The sequence below is a fragment of the Cinclus cinclus genome, chromosome 16 (genome assembly GCF_963662255.1).
Source record: "Cinclus cinclus chromosome 16, bCinCin1.1, whole genome shotgun sequence".
Classification (NCBI taxonomy): Eukaryota; Metazoa; Chordata; class Aves; order Passeriformes; family Cinclidae; genus Cinclus; species Cinclus cinclus.
This window is the reverse complement of record NC_085061.1, coordinates 9,981,200-10,001,491: the sequence shown is the minus strand read 5'-3', so window position 1 is coordinate 10,001,491 and position 20,292 is coordinate 9,981,200. Positions and strand designations below refer to the sequence as shown.

General features: G+C 40.2%; 2 protein-coding genes across 5 annotated transcripts in view; both read right to left on the bottom strand.

Moving 5' to 3' along the window:
- TXNDC11 (thioredoxin domain containing 11) overlaps positions 1–17,565 on the bottom strand; it is a 30,187-nt gene extending 12,622 nt beyond the window's left edge. Inside the window, exons 1-7 of one of the 3 annotated variants that reach the window (XM_062503274.1) lie at positions 17,420–17,565; positions 12,829–13,045; positions 12,002–12,099; positions 9,959–10,088; positions 3,236–3,329; positions 1,961–2,073; positions 802–1,002 (exon numbers count right to left, since the gene is read on the bottom strand). In XM_062503274.1, the coding sequence (XP_062359258.1) occupies positions 802–1,002; positions 1,961–2,073; positions 3,236–3,329; positions 9,959–10,088; positions 12,002–12,099; positions 12,829–13,045; positions 17,420–17,565 (999 nt within the window). Of the gene's footprint in view, positions 1–801; positions 1,003–1,960; positions 2,074–3,235; positions 3,330–9,958; positions 10,089–12,001; positions 12,100–12,828; positions 13,046–14,461; positions 14,605–17,419 lie in introns of those variants that run through there. The other 2 variants (XM_062503275.1, XM_062503276.1) reach the window with 2 other exon arrangements.
- Positions 17,566–18,001: 436 nt separating this feature from the next.
- ZC3H7A (zinc finger CCCH-type containing 7A) overlaps positions 18,002–20,292 on the bottom strand; it is a 28,309-nt gene continuing 26,018 nt past the window's right edge. For both annotated transcript variants that reach the window (XM_062503293.1, XM_062503294.1), the window contains one exon: positions 18,002–19,885. In XM_062503293.1, coding sequence (XP_062359277.1) covers positions 19,696–19,885 — 190 coding nt within the window. In that variant the 3' untranslated portion in view covers positions 18,002–19,695. The remainder of the gene's footprint in view (positions 19,886–20,292) is intronic.

Below are 20,292 nucleotides of genomic sequence, written 5' to 3'. Positions count from 1 at the left end.
TTCAGATACTGCAATATTAATTAGGCCTCCTTGTGGAAACTACATATTGCAGGACACAGATGTCATGTAAGTAAGTCAGCACTGTCAGAAAAACTCAGCCCCGCTTTTGGTCTTTCACAGATGCCTGTCTGTTCCACACTGCTTAGAGCTACATGATCACACTGGGATGTGCAGCTTTGTGTTAGACTAAATGGGATGATGGGTTCCAGCTGAAAAATAGCCCAGGGGCAAAAAACTAGTTTTCAGCCAAGTCAGTTTCCCTATTTCATTTCTGCACAGCTCCATGAACTCCTGTCCTAGGCAGTTCAGAGGAAGAGAAAATTGGAAGGTGGCTAAGGAACACACAGGATATAAAAAATCAGATCGGCTCTGAGTAATTTGATTGGGCTGTATTTCAAGTAACACTGTCTGGTTTTACAAAACATCCATTCTTCCTTGCACAAGCACCTCTGGAAAGACAGGAGAGGAGAAACAGAATGGGGTGGACAAAACACAGGTCTTCAGTTCCAGCTGGCAAAGATCTGCATCTATTACACTGCACCCACCACAAAAAGGAGGAGGTCAAGGAAGAGTTAGATGCTTGTTCTAAACAGCTGTTGAGTGAGACAAAGGCACGTTGTGTGAGATGCAAACCAGTGTAAGGGAGTTGTGATAATATGGCTTGAGAAAGTGGTTTAGAACAAAACCAGATACTTGGAACAGTGACATAAAATGAGGTATCTGTCACAATTAAACTCAGACTACTGACTACAGCTCTCAAGTTTTAGCATTTTTGAAGTAAAAAAAAAAAATTTCACTTACTTCATCTAAGAGAGGATGAATTTCTGCTAAGGGATTATAAGGTATAAATATGAGAAGTGCTGGTCCTTTCTTCAGCTCATTGTTTAGAAGAAGGCTTTTCCCACCATGTGGTCTCAGCCAGCGTATGAGCATTTCCCGATTTTCCAGAGCCCACTTGCAAATGTTCTCAGCAGTGAAGTTCATGATGTCTTTTGGATAGATCTTGGAGGGGGAAAAAGAGCTGTTCTCACTTCATTTCGTAACAAATGCAGTTCTTCAGTACGGCACGCATTGTTACTGTAGTGACTAGAACTCTCTTTCTAAATGCAATGAGTGTCAGCAAACTTCAGCATTCATTTCCTATACCTTTTCCCTTTGGGAAAGCTTTCAAAATGCTCATCAGGTTATAGTAACATCCACAAGCAAAAAGGATTCTACCAGGGAAGCTTCTCTTTCTTTTACTACATCTTTATAATCCTGACTTTTCTCAATAATACAATTTTTCTTTGCAAGTGAATGAGCTCTAAGCTGGTATCATCACATATTTTAATATATGGAATGTCAGAACATTTTTTCCACTATTCAGTCACCATATTAACTCATTTTAAATTAGCTTTTTAAGATTCAAACATCAAGGCTACGCTTAAAACTGATATTTCTCATTCCTGAATGCGAAGAAAATATATCATAAAAGATGCTCACAGGTTCTAGGATCAATTTTAACATATTAAGGTAAATTTATCTTAAATAATTAGCATTAAAAAGTAATTTTAATGTATTTTATGTTATTTCACCCAAAATATCCCTGCTTTCCTTAGTCTCAATTGAATAAAATACACATCACAATATCTAACTTCACAGAGTTTACACTCATGGTGCCCGCGCGTATAGGCAGTGTCTCTATGCCAAATAGTAACTCCAAAAGTTAGTATTTTCAGCCTTAACTTTTCAAAAAGCAGGGCACCTGGATTAAGAGCTATTATAAATTCAATTAATTTAATTTGTGTGATTTTTCTAATCAGTACCATGTTATACATTTAAGCCAAAATGGAAGTTTTCACTGTTCCTACTATCGCCCCACAAAATCTTTGTCAAGATCATCATTCAAGCAGTTTTCTATTCTGATCCCTGAGCATCCCTGTACCAAATCAGAGTCCCTAGAGCACAGAGCAATACTCACAAGAGATGTGTTAGCATGTCTGTGCAAATACACAGTGCCAGAGTGCACCAGGGAGATCTCCTCTGCCACACGTTTGTCTGTGACCACTCCAAAGCGGATTGTCCCAAGGTAATCTGAAAGGGCACATTTGCAATCTTTGAATACAATTACACACACTGAGCTCCCCTGGAACACCACCCTCGAACCAGAACACACAACAGTGCTGTGTAAAGGCACAGAAATCTGTGAAGAGCAACTGCCAACACTGCTGATTAAGGCAGAAGAAAGATGGCAAGAAGCACAAATGTGCTCCCCTTCTGCACTTGAGGCATACAGTCCTGTCTGTGTGACCTCAATTGTCTAAATTATCCATTTTCTTAGGAAATACAGAATCTAGTATCACAGATGCACCTTGCTGTGGTTTATGGAATATCAAAAGCCAAGATGATGCACATAAAGCAAAGGCATGAACATTGTTTACATGATGTACATTTACAGTAAACATATTATTTATAAACCCCACACTTATAAATATGTACACGTAAAGATAGACTGCTTATCTTTATGTTGTAAAGAACTAATACAACATACAAATATGAAAATCACAGAACAAAATATAGAACAGGTTCTTTATCACATCAGTGGCACAGTAAAAAATTAGTATGAATAAGAAAAAATAAGTATTAATCTCCTTCATTTGCTGACAGGAAGGACTATTCACACAACATGTTAATTTTTAACTTTAAGAATGGCCTATCCCAAATTCATGACCCAAAAAGAAGGTATTAATCATCACAAAGGTTGCTTGTTTAAACACTAACAGTAGTGTTTGTATTTTAGATTACCAGTGCAAAACAAGAGTTGTTGCACTGCTGTCCTTGCAGCAGCTCTGTAACTCCACCCAAGACAGCATCACTGAATTCAGTTACCAAGGGCTGACACAGCCCAGCCCATCCTATCCCAGTGACACTGGACATCCTATCCCTCTGACACTGCACAGGAAAAAGACTCCTGGATTCACTTTAAACAACTGTGAGTCTGATTAGGATCCTGGATGGGCTGCAGCTACACATGTGGGGGTTTGAGGGAACTCTATCCTGGTGTATCCAGCCTGATCACATCATAAGCTTTTCATGTAAGCAGTCCTCAACTGTAATGAGACAGTCTCACAGTTACATCAACACCAAGAAACACTCAGAAGGGATTAACTCCTAAGTTACAAAATACTGCAAAAAACTACTGAAGCACTTAGACGTAATTCACAGACACCTTAAATTATGAAAATGGAGCTTTTACCTTTCTTTAATGAATGTAATGCTGATGTGAAGAATGTTAAATAACCAGGCGGTTGAGGTGAAGCATTGAACTCAAAAAATCCCACAACTCCAGGCTGAAACAATAAGAATTAGAGTTAATTAAGCTATTTTCAAGTATAAATAAATGGGACTACAGTAAACACAAAAGACAACATTTACTGAAGAGCAGTCACTTTATGCTGCAACAAAAATTTTAATATTAAAAGACTGAATCGAAATCAGTTCTCATTCAAACAATGAAACTGTCATTCAAAAGCTTATGTAAGAGAAAGGGGCTTTATGGATGCTACATTTCTAATGGTGTTTCCCATGTTGAAGTTCACAAAAAACAATTAATATTTGCTTTGCAACTATATTTTGAATCGGTTTCAGCACCAAGATAAAAACCATACGACTCATAAAGATTTATTTTAGAATTGGAATATCAATTATAATTTTTTCAGAGTATAAAGGGCTTAAGCAGTAACGCTTTGTTTATGTTGCACACAATTAGTATTTACATATGAATTCACACACTTTGTGTGTGAACATTTGAATTGCTAAGGTAAGTGATCATCCCATCTTTAAGCTACAGTCACCATAAATTCTTTCATTATATCCTGCAAGAGCCAGTGAGAGACTAACTGCACAAAAATCTGGAGAACTCCATATCCCACTTGCATATTCATAAAGCTCTTCAAATTGCCAGACAGACACTTCCAAATTTAAAAGACTCATCCCAGAACAGGCCTACTGATTTTTCCAGGTGAATGACTTCCTATTAAATTCAGGAGAGAACCTGGGAGAAGCTGACTTGAAAAAAGAGGTACACACTCTAGATTTTTCTTGTTCCAATATTTCAGTTAAGCTTTGATTTTAAATTTTTAAAAATATAATCCATTAAAAATTACTATTAATTATGTTTTTGATTGATCACTCAAACTGGCTTAATAAACTTTCATGACAGAATAAGTAATGGCATTTGGTGTTGTTTCTCAGTTCCACCAGTGCACACAGAAGGCATTTGTTACACAAAGCAAGAGCACTCCAGGGACTGCTGTGGAACAGAAGATTCCAGACTCACCTAGCACCCATCTGTGTGGCAAATACATCCTCACATGAGGATTTTCATTTGGTACCTCAGAGGCTGCATTTTGGGTTTGGTTTTTTTTTTTTTTTTTTTTTTTGGCTCTACATATAATTTTTAAAATTTCTTTTTAAAACATGAACATACATTTTACCTGTTATTATTAATAATATGAATTCAGTTATTCATATCAGCCTAACACACTGATCTAATTCCGTATGAATTAGCAATCTAAAGATGTTCACCAATAACAACACTGCCCATTCCAGCTCATGAATTCTCTTTTTAGGCAGGAATTCTCTTTCATGAATGAATGCTAAGTATAAAATCCTTGTTCATAAAGATTCTTCATGAGGTACCCCAAGAAAATTATCAATAATAAAAATGAGTTACAAGCAATTAGGGAATTTCCACAAGAATAATTACCAAGAAAAAAACAAAAATAGAAATAAAATAGTAGCAAAAAACCAGAGCAAAATAATATCAGTCAGTGTTCTTTTTTAAACAACATACAGGTTAGTAATTAATGTTGATCTTTTTCTCTTAGTTCCAAACTAAGACAGTAAAAAGAAACAATCCCGTCTAAAAAAACTTCGAATGCATCCAACTGAACCAAAATACGGAGACAGGTAAGATAATAAAAATTTTAGCTTCCCATTTCCTAGGACCATTTTCGAATAGTAATCCTGTACCAAGCGAATTTAGGACACCAAACTGTGAATGAAAGGAGAGTCAAAATGACAGTAAAATGTGACAGGAAGCCAGAAGTCAGATGCAGAACTATTTATAACATGATTTAAACTGTAACATTCTGATTCAGACTACCAGTTCTGCTTTACACTGATAGAAGCTTAAGATTTCCAGATTGTGAATTGTATTTACCAAAGATAATTTTTGTAAAGGGTTTTTTCAATTTAAAAAATTGTAGTTGGAGAATATATGCTACTATACACTAATATATACTACACTATTATATATACTAGTATTTACTAATGTTCTATGCCTAATCAGTAATCTAGTTAATTAATGTCCCTTTAATCATCATCCCAGACCAGTTAAAAGTTTTTGCCCTGTTACAGGGTGCAATTATACACATGAGGAAAGGGACTAAAATACTGTATTTCTTCCCAAGTGCCAAGAACGTTTTCCTGTCTGTAAGAATGAAGTTTTTAACAAGACTGAGGTCTTCCAGGTATTACAACTAATGACAATTCTTGCTCTGTACAAAGTGATGTTCAAGTCTCACAGAAGAGGTACCTCAATGTGAACAAGAGGTTCTTGGTTTGGAATACAAGTAGGCCAAGAAGAGCTGGACAGCAACAACTCCAACCTTCTTTCATGTAAGACCCTCCAAAACTCAGTAACAGCTGCCAGCAAACAGTTTAGGAGGACATCTACAACCAATCTGTTACTGCTGAGCAGCTGCTTGCAGGCACCCACTGGTGTGCAGTTCTGGGTACCCATCTTCATGTGGGCACTTAGGAGTAATCGGCTAAACCTGCTGCTGTCTGAAGTCAGAGGAATAAACACTGACAGATGGCACAGGGGTGCTTAGGAGCATTAGGAGCATGGGCATTGCTAGAGTGGAGTTTGCTGGAGCTTTTCTTTCCATGAAACAATTTCCAGCCCCTGTCTGAAACCAAATGTCAAACCAAGTGTCTGCAGGAAGGGCTTTGGAGCAAACCTGAGGATGTCAGTGAAGACTTCTTAGTGCTATCTCCTAATGAAACTCATATATAGAAATACAAAATCATTAACTGTAGTGAAGCCTATTTCTTGCTTGGTCTCTACACCACAGCAATGGAAAGTGATGTGGGATGCAATTAAATCAAATAACAGACTTACCAAGCATTTCAACAATTACCAAACTGCAAGTTCATGGGAACTTTAAGAATGAATGAGATTTTCAGATTAGTAATTTCTATTGGAAAAAAGTAAGCAGTTTTATTACTGAACCATACCTCAAACCTATCACAGATGTTGGAAGAAATAAGCAAGCATGTGGATGACTCAACACAGCTTGTTGTAATTCCCTGAAGTCTAGAAGAAGTTACCAACCACTCTTGAAGAAACTAAGAAAAGAAATAATATGGAAAGCCCTTTTCCAGATTACTAGGGAAGACAAAACACAGTTAGAAATTAATGTTTTTCAGCTGCCAAAGACAGCTAGCCAGGATGTGTACTGATACTCAAGTAGCTCAATATTTCTATAAGCACGGGAGGAAAGGGAGGAAAGGGAGAGAAACAAAATTTGCAAAGGTTAGTGGAAGTCACTGAAACTATAGCTGATTTGAAGAGTTGTACAAAGGCAGCATTAAATGACTGCAATGAAAAAGCTTTGAAATTTAAAGGCCAAAAAAAAGTGAAATAATGGGAACGGAAGATAGGAAAAATCCCAAAGCTACTGATTAGTTTACAATTGGATAAACAGTTTTAATATTCCAGTTACTTCTATCCCAATTTGTAATTTTAAAAAAAATGTTTTGGCAATATTGCATTGAAATAAGGGAGGTGATTTTTTCAGACTCTTAGACTTGTGCAGGCAGGGAATTCCTGCCTCATTTTATCTGTGAACATGGGAAGGAAAACAGCAAGAAGAAAGGAACATGTCTTCTCTGGGGAAGAGAAGAACCAATATTACATACTACTAAATCTGGACTGTAGAAATGCAAAGAAATTGTTGACTGATACTAGATTAAATTCACATTTAACATAATTTTCCAATTATGTTAAAATCATTGTGAACCCAGACCTGAACGCAAATTTTCACACCACCATTTAACACAGGACCACACAAGAGCCAGCTGAATCTCTGTCTGTGTCTACCCAGCTGGCTGATGCTCAGGAAGCACTCCTGCACAAAGAGAGCAAAGCAGAAAGCTGACCTCATGTTAAGAGACACAGCAGCCACCTCTTAGAGAGACTAGCTCCTCTCCTACTGCTCCTGAAGCCAGAAAATTATTAATTTCCTGAGCACATTTAACTTTCAGAAACGAGTGAAGCTTTTTGTCTTACTACACTGGTTTCCTGTTTCTTCCTCTGTGCCTCAGGAGGCCAAGGACATTTCCAGCAGCTAGGGCAGTCAGATGAGGATTGAGAGATGGCAGTTGGGATTAAAATGAAGCTGTTATATCTCTGCAGCTAAGAAAACAAAATAAATCTGATCACAGGTATTCACAGGTACTTCAAGATATGGAAGGAACTGCACATCTTTATGCTCATTTAACTTAGATGTTCCTTAGCATTCCAAGATTTTAAGTGCTTTCCAAATGGCACATTTTCCTTGCTCTCAAAAATTAATTCTTATCAATTTCTAGTTTTACACTAGTATCATTCCACAACCCCAACGAAAACAACCTCAAATAGTATCAGAGACTGCCAGATCGAGTCTTCAAACAGATTTTTTTCTTGGGATTGACCGCCCTCTAGTGAGAGCAACACAGCATGTCACGACAGTCCTAATGAGGTCGAGGAACGAACAAAGACCAAGTAAATGTAAGAACAGGAGGTGTTTGTTATCTGGATTCTGTTCATCAGCAGTTCTTCTAGTTTGCAGAACCCATTTGCTACCAGAACACAGGACTGAAAATTAGACAGTGATAATACAAATCTTTCAAATTATTTCGAGCTTGAAATTAATTAGCTTTTAAGTGAAATCACAAAACCATGATCCACCAGCAGACAGTGGCCAAAGTGCCCAACAGCAATCCTTGACAGTCTTCTGTCCTTTCCCTTCCGCTAAAAATTAATATTTTTTATACAGCGAAGATCAAAAGTCAGAGGAAGACACTAACCAAGTGTCTAGGAGAACACTAGTCTCAAAATAGCAACTAGTTTGTGCCACAGATGTCCTAATTTCCCATAATCTACTCTATTCCCCAAACTTTCTCACTTCTTAAACACAGGACTAACTCCTGGATTGTGTCTTGTCCTACAAAACGTATCGATTTCCCAACTTGCATAGAAAATACTGTAAAAGTTCATATTTCTGACTGAAGTGATGGAACAACCTATTTCTAGTTTAAAACTAACTTTTCCTTTGTGTCTATGGTTTTCTCTGCATCCATCTTCATAAACAATTCTGTTTCTTTCATCTTATCTGTATCTGTTACTTTTGTATCCCCTCCTTTCCCTCTTGCATAACCTTACAGAGACAAGAAAGACACTGAGCACCTGGAGCCAGGGTCTGGGACAGAACCTCAAGCATGAATGACTGCGAGGCAACATGGCAGAACAGCCTCTGTTCTTGGGTCATTTCAGAAAAAAAAAAAAAGAAAAAAAGACCCAACAAATGCCGAACATAAACAGCAGCTCAGCACTTGGAGCCACAGTATTTCAAGCACAGGAAGGGGGGAAGTCTGAATGAAGAAACAAAAATATCTGTTCAACTGCTAAGCACTATTTTAAAATACTTATTGTTGCCCCCTAAATTTGTCTTTTATCTTAGTCTTTTTCCAGTGGAAGTAAAGCAAATTTGAGCTTATGACAATATGCTCATTAGTTACCTTCTGCAGTCTACTAAGAAATAACAGAAACCAAAAACCAAGCACGGTTTTCTTCAAATCTCTGTAAGAGGCAAAGGAATGTTTTAGAATTTTAGAATAGCAAAACTGAAGCAGTGGAAGGACAGCAGCATTGCTTGTGATCACAGAAAATATCAGCACCAGAGACAGCCCACAACTCACTAGTCCCAACTCACAGTCCCCACTTAAAACACTGGAAAACCAAACCCAGCAATAGTTCCTGGCATCAACAGCACAGCCCCTACCCAGGAGAATTCCCAGTGTGTGTCCCCTACCCTGAACAGCTCCAGTCATGCTCCATCCTGCAGCAGAACCAGGCACTGACTGTGCATCATTCACACAGGATCTGCCCAGGTCCCAGACACTGGAGGGTCCCTCCCATATTGTGCCTACTGCCACAGCACTGATTTGTTGATCAGGTTTTCCACAGTACTCTACCAGCTTGGGCTTTAATAAGATTATGGTACTTCTGCACTGTGCACTTAGAAGAATCAACAGTCATAAAGGGATTTTAAATGGCTCTATTGTAAGCACATTTTGTCCAGCTAGAAGTTATTATTCCACCAGTATTGCTATCAATCTTGACACCCCTGAACGCAAGAGACCAAAATGAAAAAAACACCATGTACCAGTGGATTAAAATCATCAAGTTACTGCATACAAAGTGATTAGGCGTCCTTGTTTCAACTGGTTTCACATTTGTTTTCACTTAAAAGACTTCTCCTATTAGAAAAGCCTACAATTCTTTAAAAGTTAAAGTAATGTTTATATAATTCTCAAATGCTGTCCAAACTTGGACTGCAAGATTTTTGTGAAAAGATTTCTCCCTTCTTTTTTGTTTGCATGTAACAGTTTAGTGAAGTAATAACTTTGAATGTTGTCTCTACATACTAACGTAAAGTCAGAGCATCACTAAAGCATAATGGCAACTACACAGGGAACCAACATGATGAATCTGTCATTTCATACTCTTGTGATTTTAACAAATTTATAGGGAACTGATTTCAGGATCCTGAAAATAAACTAGTACTTTGGAGCAGATCAAATTTAATCCTTGAACAAGTCAAACTCTTTCTGAACCACAGTGGTAAAGCTAGAGAAGAGAGACAAGTACCTCATAATTTGAGAGGAAATCTAGTAATTTTGATCGAGACGAGATGTAGAGTAGTGGTGTCATCACCCGGCGAACAAACTTTTCAATATAAACAGCACTCATAGGGCCTTTGTATTCAATTGGTCCAAAACTAGTACCAAAAAAAATAATAGAACATTAAGACTTAAATTAACAGTAGAGAGTCCCTCCTGGGGGTGGTAGATAGGAGTTACATACAGCATGCTCAGCCTCTGGGGAACTGTTCTCTGTGTTTTACCCGTGGCTTCTGTAACTGATGAGGGAGGTGTGTTACCAGAGGAAAGCACCAGAGTAGCTGTGGAAGGGGCAGTGCTGGTGAGCATGGAGGGATAGAGACCACTTCTGAGTCCCACTGAAGAACTTGGTAAAACTCAAGTATAACTTACATAACCATATATGTATCTTTCTACTTTTTCTGAAGTAAACACACATGACTTAAAAACACAGATCTGAAAAAGTTACTGTTTTCCCTTGTTTTTTCAGTGTTTCAAACACATTCAATCTGAAAAGGGCTAATATTTTTACACAGGCTTTTATGAGCAGCAATCAGTAAAGCAGGGACAAATTCAGCTGCACTGTTGTTGAACAGACTCAGCAAAGCTCCAGCTTCCCCCCAGCCATCAGATAAAACAGCTCACACAATGTTAGGCAGTGCTAAAACATAAGGTGGGCTGGGGCTTGCAGCTGCAAATTCCAGAGGTTCTCCTCCTAATTATCACTGGATTGGACAAAGCATCGTTGTCCCAAATGAAATCAAACATAATGAGCATAAAGAATTAGTCCATTTCCACTGAAGAATTCCATGTGATGCATTTTCAATACAGCTTGTACATACAGACACACTGGAAAATACCCAACTCACACTGACATACCTGTATTGAGGTGCTTCAAAATGAGGTGATTCCTAGAGCCCACAAGATCATTCTACATTCTACATCAGTTTATTACAAACCTCTGTCTTCACAGCAACACTCACTGCTCAACATGTCACATGCCCAGGGCACCACATGTGAGGTTTAGTACCTCAGGCCTGAGAGGTGCACTGCCCCTCAGGATTTTATGAAATACCATTAGGAATTTACATCTCATCTTGTTATAACTCTGTTTAAGGTTATTGATGACACCAAGTGCATCCATCTACTGTGTTGTAATTTCAAGGTCAAGTAAGTTTCAGTCAATGTCCAAGTGGGACTGTAGGGTACTTTCATTACAGTTCAAATTATGCCAGTGTCTCATGTCTATTACAAGTACAGCTAACAAAGACCAGGACTGTTCCTCCTCAATGCATAAATTCCTCCAAAAAACAAAATCAGCCTCTGTAATGAAAGAGAGCTGTAGTTCAAGATTAGCAAAACAAAAAGTAAAATACAAGGGATAGATGCTTTTATGTAGTGTTAGAAACTGTGTTTCATTACCTTCTGTTCCACACAGAGAAAAAAAAAAGGATAATACATACAAATACTAAAAAAATTAAAATGAGAGTGTATATATATATATATATATATATATATATAATTTTATACAATGATATTGTAGCTTTGGGGGAATAAAATAATTTGGGGGAATAAAAAAGTGAGTGCAAAGTTCAAAATTAGAACAAGGTCCTCTGCATGTACTGCAATTTAAATAGGCACTTAAATTTCAATAACTTCAACAACCCTTAGGTACATTCTTTAATGCTGTCATAACTTAGGACCAGTGGTTACAATCCATCCACAGAGCAAGCAGACATCTGAAATTAATATGTAACTCTGAATTATTTTCACTGAAAGCAGCACTTACAAAAGAGGAAGAGGCAACCCAAAATTTCCATAAGGATGAAGAATTGCCCAGCATGTCATTTAACTGACAGTTACAGCCCTACCTGGCACTTGAGTAGCATACAGGATGAGCTCACCTAGAATCTACCTAAAAACTTTTTACTGAAGCCAGAAATGTAACATTTTCAAAATGCAGCACTTTATATGATACCTCTGTTTCCCTAAACAACAATAAAAAGCCTAGACTGCACATATGAAATCTTACCTCCGATGGTACAAGTGTATCACGGGAAAATAAAAGAAATGCTTCTGCTTCCTGCATTTCCCTTGGTTCCACCAGCAATTTACAGCCACAAACAGCACCTGCAAAGCAAGTAAAAATTCACAGCTAACAAAGTATATTACTGTGACCTACTTTATCCAAGATGTACTTGATGTACTTTTTCCAATCCATTTAATCTGATATTTTCAGGGCCTTTTCAACTCAGTATTCCATATCTGTCACAGACAAGACCTTTTTTTTAATTCTTTTTTGTCATTTTGCAACAACAATCCTTTTGGTCACTATTCTTTCTAGCTTTTACACTTCTTAATCTAAATCCTTCAAATTTATTAATTTAATCATAACCCACATTAATTACTTTTTCTGCAGAGTGGAGCTCAACAAATGGAGGTTGAGGACAGCTGTGCCTGTGAAGTGCTCACAGACACCCAACTGTTTGAAAGCACTGCTGTAGTTACAGGTTTTGTATGATTACCAGTGTCTCCAAGGATCCCAGAACTGGAAGCAAATTCTGTAGAATTTCTGTCTGAAGGCAAGTGAATAAATCTGAAAACACTTTACAACAAGAAACTTGTAGGCTTCTCCATTCAAAAGCAGAAATAACAGACAACTGAGCAGGAATCACATGCTGTCTCCATTTATTCTACCACTGTGTATTGCTTAATTAAAATTAAGGTAACTGATGAGTTTCCCTAAAATGTGAGCATTCAAGTCCTACTGTTTCTCATGAGAAGACAGAAATCAGCATCAGCTTGAACACTGAAAAGCTATCAGGTCATATTTAAGACTGGTATCTTCTCTGGAGTTACCTGGTCTGACAATCTGCTGGCCACATGTTCTATTTCTTCTCTTGCTGCAATGGACTGCCCGCACCACGGAGCATAGAAGAAATACAGCACGATTTCTGAATCCTGCCGGAGCTGATCTGCATAGTCTAACTGCCCCCGAAAAAGATCAATGACTGGAGATCTTGTGGAGAAAAAATTCACTGGAAGCTTCGCTGGCATTGTTACATCTTTTGCTCGGCTGCAGGAAGAAAATGAAGAGTGCTTATTGAGACTGTACAGCAGCAGTTTAAAAAGTGTGCCCAAAGCCCTAAGTGTTATTCTTAGCAAAACTGTCACGCAATGACAAAACTCTAGAAACTTATACAAAACAACTACAATTTATGTTATCTGAGTTAGTTTCACAAAATACTTAAAAAATCTAAAGATGACCTTTCACAAGCTTTAGAAAGTCACACATTGATACCATGCACTGTCTTCATGGCTATGTTAGCTCACACTCTTATGGTTGGTTGCTGTAGAGCTTAAAATTACCAGGAAGAGTGATTTCTTTTGACTTCTTCCCTGGCCTTATCCTCTTTTAACACCTGTACTTTAGGTAACAGCACCTTGATAAGAAAAGAGATATTGTCATAAAATTTAGTGATGTGTTGTTTATATAAACAGAGCCTATTATCCTGCCTTACGCTTTGTTCTGCAGTATTCTATACTTCTGTGCTTTTATATTATCGTAGGAAAAGATATCTAACTGTGCACTGGTTTATTTTACTGATCAGAGCAGGGACTGCAAACTGTTCAGGGCAAAACAATGTTTAAGGACAGTATCAACTAATAGAGAGTCTACATTTAAAGAGATTACGACAGATGAAGTTTTAAAAGAGAAATTAGATTTGCCAGTAAGTAAGAACATAAACCAAATATTCAAGAAACCCCTTCTATCCAATCAGCAATCAAACAACCCAGAGTTTGGGACTTCCAAGGTGTTCAGAAGTTTCTATGGCATAATCTGCCCTAAATGAAAGTGAATGATCATACTCTCTTTTTATATTGTCTTAACTTTACAATTTTTCATTCGCTATATTTACACTAGAGTAAGCCAAACAGAAAACTGGACAACACTGTCATGCTCAATTTTGCCACGGTTCATAATGGGACTAGAAGTTTTAGGAAAGACTGTGCATTTCCTTTATTGCAATAAAAAACTAATACAAAAATTTTCTTATCTGATATTTGATCCTTCTCAGGTTAAAATTTTAGTAATTGGGATAAAACTATTGAGCTCTGAATACTGTCAAACTCATGTATTAAGCAACCTCCTAAAAACTCTGCCACAGCTTCAAACTTTACAATCTATCTAGTTTTTAAGAAGTACCTTTGTCTTTATAATACAGCAAAAAACTGTACTGTAGTTTTTCTCTCATTTCCAGGCTACTCACTTAAGCTTTAACATTTTAGAATTGTCCCCCGTTTACATCACAAGTTATAGAAATTAAGAATTTATATATAAGAGAAAGTTGCTTCAAAATCAAATCTGCAAAATCAAATTTTTGAAAATATTAAATGGTTCCTCCTGTTTATAATTCATTAATTCCTCCACTCGCAACATTATGTTTTTACACACACCATCAAAAATCTACTTTCTTCTATGGACTTCTACCTGCATTCCTTCCCTTTTCCCCCAACCACCAACCCAGCACCTCCTTCCCAACCCTTAAGTTCTTCAGTCAACTCACAACCAACACCTCTGGCTCCCTGCCATTCCTGCACCCCATGCTTCTCCAAACTGCAGCTTCTTGCCATGATTTCTGCCTGCCAGCTGGACAGGACACAGTTCCAGCATGAGCTCTGGCACACACAGGCTGATCAGCTGCTGAAAGCACACTTCTTCAGACAGCAGCTCGAATTTCTCCTCTCCATCTAGTTTAATGAAAACAGACAACCTCAATATTTTTTAAAACCTCTGCTTCCTCTACTGAGAGGATGATTGATTCCAGAATTACAGCGTAAGACTTAAAAATTAGATAATGAATTGACTCCAAATTGCAAGAAGGGGTAGACCACATCAGCAGAAGCCCCATGACATGAATGAGTCACAAACTACATAACTACCCTCAAATAAGATAAAAACTCCAGGAATTATTAAAACCCAAAACATAATAAATGAATAGCTAACAGCTGTTAAGGAGATTTGCTGAGCAGTGTCTTCCTCTGCAATACCAAACATATAATAGAGGATCTTGACTGATTTCCTTAAGAAAACCCCTACAATTTAGACGCATATAAACTGAGGATCACGTAAGAAACGATTACACAAACATAACAATCACAAACTGTTTATTAAAACACTGATTGTGTTATTTAGCTGCTGCCAGAGCCTACAGAAACTTTAATTTTCCAGGAGAACACCCCGGTAATAAAGGGAAGCACATGCAAGTGCTGACAGGACCAGCAGCCCCTTTGATTGCACAGTCCTGAGAGTGGGGTTGTCTCAAAGACATTTGCATAGTGCCATAAATAATTCTGGTTCTAGATCACAGGCTTTCCATAACAACCCATGCTAGGTCAGGTCTCATTTGGCTACTCCTTGAGTCCCTATAAACCCACAAGACTTCAAATCCCACTAATGGACTGCCTCTTCCAGTACAGGAATTCTTCCTTTCCGTACTTCCCATCCATTTACCTCAAAAGTTATATATTGTAAGAGCAGTGGTAGTACATACACCCGGGTGCTGTGTCTTGCTAGTAAATCACCCTGACATGTGGTGAGAAACTATGTCCTGTATTTATAGTTAACGCGTGGAATTAACCATGCTCCAAATTGCACAAGGAATTTTTACACCCGAATTTTCTGAATTTCTGACAGCAACCAAACAGGGAACACCTACTTGGTATTAGTTTGTCTATTTAACTACAATCTGAAGAGCCGAACCCCTTTAATCAAACTTGTAGATTACAGGGTGGTGAGAACCACATTCCAATCACATTCCATCTGTGAGCTTTCAAACACAGCTAGCAGTAAAATGAGAGGAATATGCACATTTTAAATAAAGGAGAGCAGGAAGCATCATTGTATGTATTAAAAAAAGTATTAGTTTCTTAGCAGTTTAACACCAGGGATGTGATTACATCCAGAAATCCTTCACCATACATTCTGAAATATGGCAAGAGCTTTACAATTTCATCTGCATTATCTGGTCACTGTGAAATAGTCTCCTGGAATGGAGACACAGCTACTCAGAGGCACTCATTCATAGACTTAAAATTCACTCTGATTCAAGCAATACACCCTTTGTGGATAGGTAGCAAAGAAGGCCTTAGCATTTTTCAGCATTCTCGTGCATCAAGTATTTCATGGAACAAAAATTTGTCAGATGTTGTGGAACAGCGACATAATCAGTACCTTGTAGCCTTCTCCTAATCTCAAAATTAGGAGGTGTTCTTAATATAGTATGACCAGGAGCACATAACAGTCACCTTGACCTAAAACCCACCCAGAAGGTTTAGACCCTGGTTTAGGCTCTAGAACCAAGCAGCCTGTGCTCACCTTTCATTGCCGTCCCTCCCAGCCCCTCCAGTACAAACATCTGCTGGTTCCACGTACACCAGCTCTGGGTAAACAGGAACTGGAGAGCCTTTCGCAAAGAAGGAAGTCCCAGCTCCCAAGAGGAACGCCACCAGACTGGCAGGGAAAACCACGGAACATCTTTCTGTCCTAAGCAGGTGCAGGCAAAGGGGGTGATGACATCAACACACGAGCCAGGCACACTGGTTTGGCCCCCACCGACACCGAGGGCAGGGCTGCAGCCCAGAGCCGCCTCGGCCCTTCTGCGGCAGCACGAGGCCACAGTTATCTCTGGAGATGAGCAAAAGCAGCTCCATCCCAACAACGTGCCTGTCACAGGGCCACAGAATGGCTCAGGCTGGAAGGGACCACAGTAGATCCTTCGGTCCCAGCTCCCCGGTCAGGCAGGGTCATCCCAGAGCACACGGCACAGGATTGTCCAGATGGTTCTGGAATACCTCCAGCGAGGGAGACTCCACAGCCCCTCTGGACATTCTGTCCCAGTGCTCCGTCCCTGACAGGGAAGTTCTTCCTCGTGCTCAGGTGGAACTTCCTGGGCATCAGCTCCTGCCCGTTCCTCCTGACCCAGGGAGCAGAGCCTGGTTCACCCTCAGACACTGCCCTGTATATCTTGATACTGCCCTCAGGACCGGGTAGCCCCGCGAATCTGCAGCCACAGCACGACACCCCCGGTGGGGCAGATGTCTTTTCAAAACACTCCGCTCCCTCCCCACCCACGCTCTTATCGCCCCTGCCCGCCCTGCTGCCATCCCGCTGAGAGGGACACGGCGCCCTCCGACACGCGGCCGGTCGCAGCTGCCCTGGGGACCGCACGCGGTGGGGCCCGGGAGGAGGGTCCGTGCCCCAGCCCGGGGATGCCCGCGCCCGACGCGGCCCGGCCTCAGCGGGTACAGGGCGCCACGGGGCGACCCCGGCCCGCCGGGCCCCGCCGGCGGCTCTGCCCCAGGCCCCGGAGCAGCACCGCTTCTGGGAACGGCGGCGGGCCGGCGGCCGCTCCCCCCTGGCCGAGCCCGACCCCTCCCCCGCCGGTACCTGCAGGTGACTTTGAGGGCGACGAGGAAGGCGCAGCCCAGCACGATGGCCGCGCCGCACAGCAGCTCGGGCCGCCGCGCCATCAGGGCAGCGCGGGGCCGCAGCCGCGGGGCCGCCGCGTCGCCGGGGCCGCCGCACACCGACATGGCCCGGCCGAGGGGGGCAGGGCCGCGGGCCCCTGGCCGCTCCCGGTCGCACACGTCTGCCACCGCCCGCCCGTGAGGCGCGCCGGGCCGGGCGGGGCGGCCGCTCCGTCCGCCAACCCGCCGCCGCCACGTCCGCCCGCCCGAGCAGGCGCACGGCCGGCCCGGAGCTCCGCGTCCTGCCCGCGGCACCGGGGACGCCGCGAGCGGGAGTGCTGTGCTCGCCTCCTGCGCTCGGCACCGTTACCAGTCTCGTGGCCGGGATCAGCGGGTGAATAATCCCCGAGCCCGCCCCCACCCCGGCACCCCAACAGCCCCACCCCGCAGCCAGGAAAGATTTCACACCGGCCTTACAGAACAAGGATGTCGTGTTTTGTCTAGAATTACTTCGAATGATTTACAGAGCACTTACATTAAACAGTGAAAGCATAAAATTGAGAAAACAATTCAGAAAGGCACACGATACAATCAGGTTTTGTCACACAAATAACAGTGTCCATAGTACTCTTGTCTCATGCTCACTTTATTACAAACACTGTAAAAAATCAGCACTGCAGCAGGTGGCATTTCAAGCACCAAGCTAGTTTCGTACTCCAGCTTACTGCAGCCCAGCCTGGGAGGAGCAGTCACTTCGCAAGAGCCCCAAGCTATGGCTGAAGCACACATAAAGTGTTGGTTCCAAATTTGTTGTGCTTCTGTAAAGTAAAAGGGACACAGCATCCATGGCGTCCATGGGTATCATTGAACTTTGGTTCAACACTTTTTACATACACAATGTATGCCCAATGACTACATTCGAACTACTGAGGTCATTGTTAAAGCTCTTCTAATTATGTAAAGTCAGCCAGGAACAAATAAAAGTACCCGGGGTGGGGGAGAAGAGCGGGGAAGAAAAAACCTAGTTTTAGTTATTTTGCATGAATGTCTGAAAGAAACTTAGTTGGAAAGAAGGAAATAAGCAAACACAAAGAAAGCTGAAAGCAAGATCTGCAGAGAAGCCAAAACACAACAGAAGCTCCAGTGACTGGAAAGCCCAAAGGCCCAGCAGTCAGGAATCACCTCAGCCCACAAATTGTGTTCCATTTCCCGTTGCTCTGCAGGAAAGGCAATGAGAAGCACCATCTACCATGCAGCTGAGGCAGTGGTTCATGTCCATGTCCAAGGCTGAAAAGTCTCCCAGCACCACACAGCTCCAAAGTGCTTGTCTGTATCACAACTTACTGGCCCTTTCTGTTACTTCAGTGATGCCATGAGCTAATGACAATACAGAAAACTGCAAACGAGCCACTAGCGACACAAATACCAACTCAGTAAATGTTAGATACAGGTACTCAAGCTTCTGCTAACTGGCAAATCATTGTTTTTACAAAATCTCAGTCCTGAGAGGCTACATGCAGAAAACAGCTTCATGTAAAGTTCTCTTTATTACAGGCAACATTAGTCCATACAATACACAATACTGACATACAAGTGTAATCTTTCAAAATCATTATTTAAACAGTAAAGACCAATAAACGGAATTTTAACTACTTCATTTTCAAAAATTAATACTTTTTTCCTCCCAAGATCCTTTTTCAGTAAATTATATTGAAACATACAAATAGAGAAAAAATACCCATTCAACGTATATTGTAGTTAAATGGTTATTTTGTTTAAAATCTTTAATAAGAAAATCCTTTTTAGCAACCTACATATAGATAAGTAGCAAACTTTGTTTTAAACAAATCCTCTCCATTAAAAGATCCGAAGAATTTTCATCCATCATTTTCTTAGCCCACTAACACTCTTTTGCAATACCTTGATACCTTAAAGTTTTTCAACTGAAGGTTTGAAACTAGGGGGCTTCCTAGATACTGTAACCACTCTTCCCCCCTTCTATTTCCTAACTTTCTGTCCAGCAGGAGGTGAGTAAGCACATAATACCTCAGATTTTTTTTAATCACCACTCTGTTTCATGAGAGCATAGACAGGTCTGCTCAATCCCCCTAAATCTACCATACTTTGCTGTTCAGGAGGAACAATGTATGCCAATAAAAGCAGAAAACCTGCAGCTTTTCTGTCACATGCTTTTGATTATTGTCAAATTTTCTGGTTTATGCTTCCAGCTGATAACATGTATGTGTCATCTCAGTATTAGTTTAAATCTTTAAACAAAAAACTATATTTTCCAAAGTCATTATCACTGGGAGCAATCAAGTGGTCTTTTCTTGCTTTGCTGAGCTTCATTCTTAAAACTTGTCTTCGTTCTTCCCACTCACGGAGTTCAGCATTTCCATGGGCAAATTTACAGTTGTTTCCTTCAGTGCAAGTACCAGCCATATATCTGTTAAGACAGATTTTGAACAGTGTTTTCACAGAATTACCATAATCACTACTACTGTGTCTATATTTTCTTCGGGTCATGTTTTTTGAATACACTACATAGTAAGGACTTAAAAAAACCTGGAAGAATATAGAACATTTGAAGTTAGATGACACTAACTCTGTTTAGCATTTGGTTGCATTTTTCTTTCCCAGATGTCAAATATTTACACAGGGGACAAATGATGGCTCATTCCTTTCTATTCTTCATGTTCTTACTTAGACTGAGACACAATGCTTGAAACCATCAAGCTCATGTTAATGAATACCTTATCATTTAACTCACCAAGCTAAAGAACTACTATTGTTTAAAAATTGCAACTAATTACCCTTGTTAACTAAATTTGAGGTTAGAATACTCATACCAGT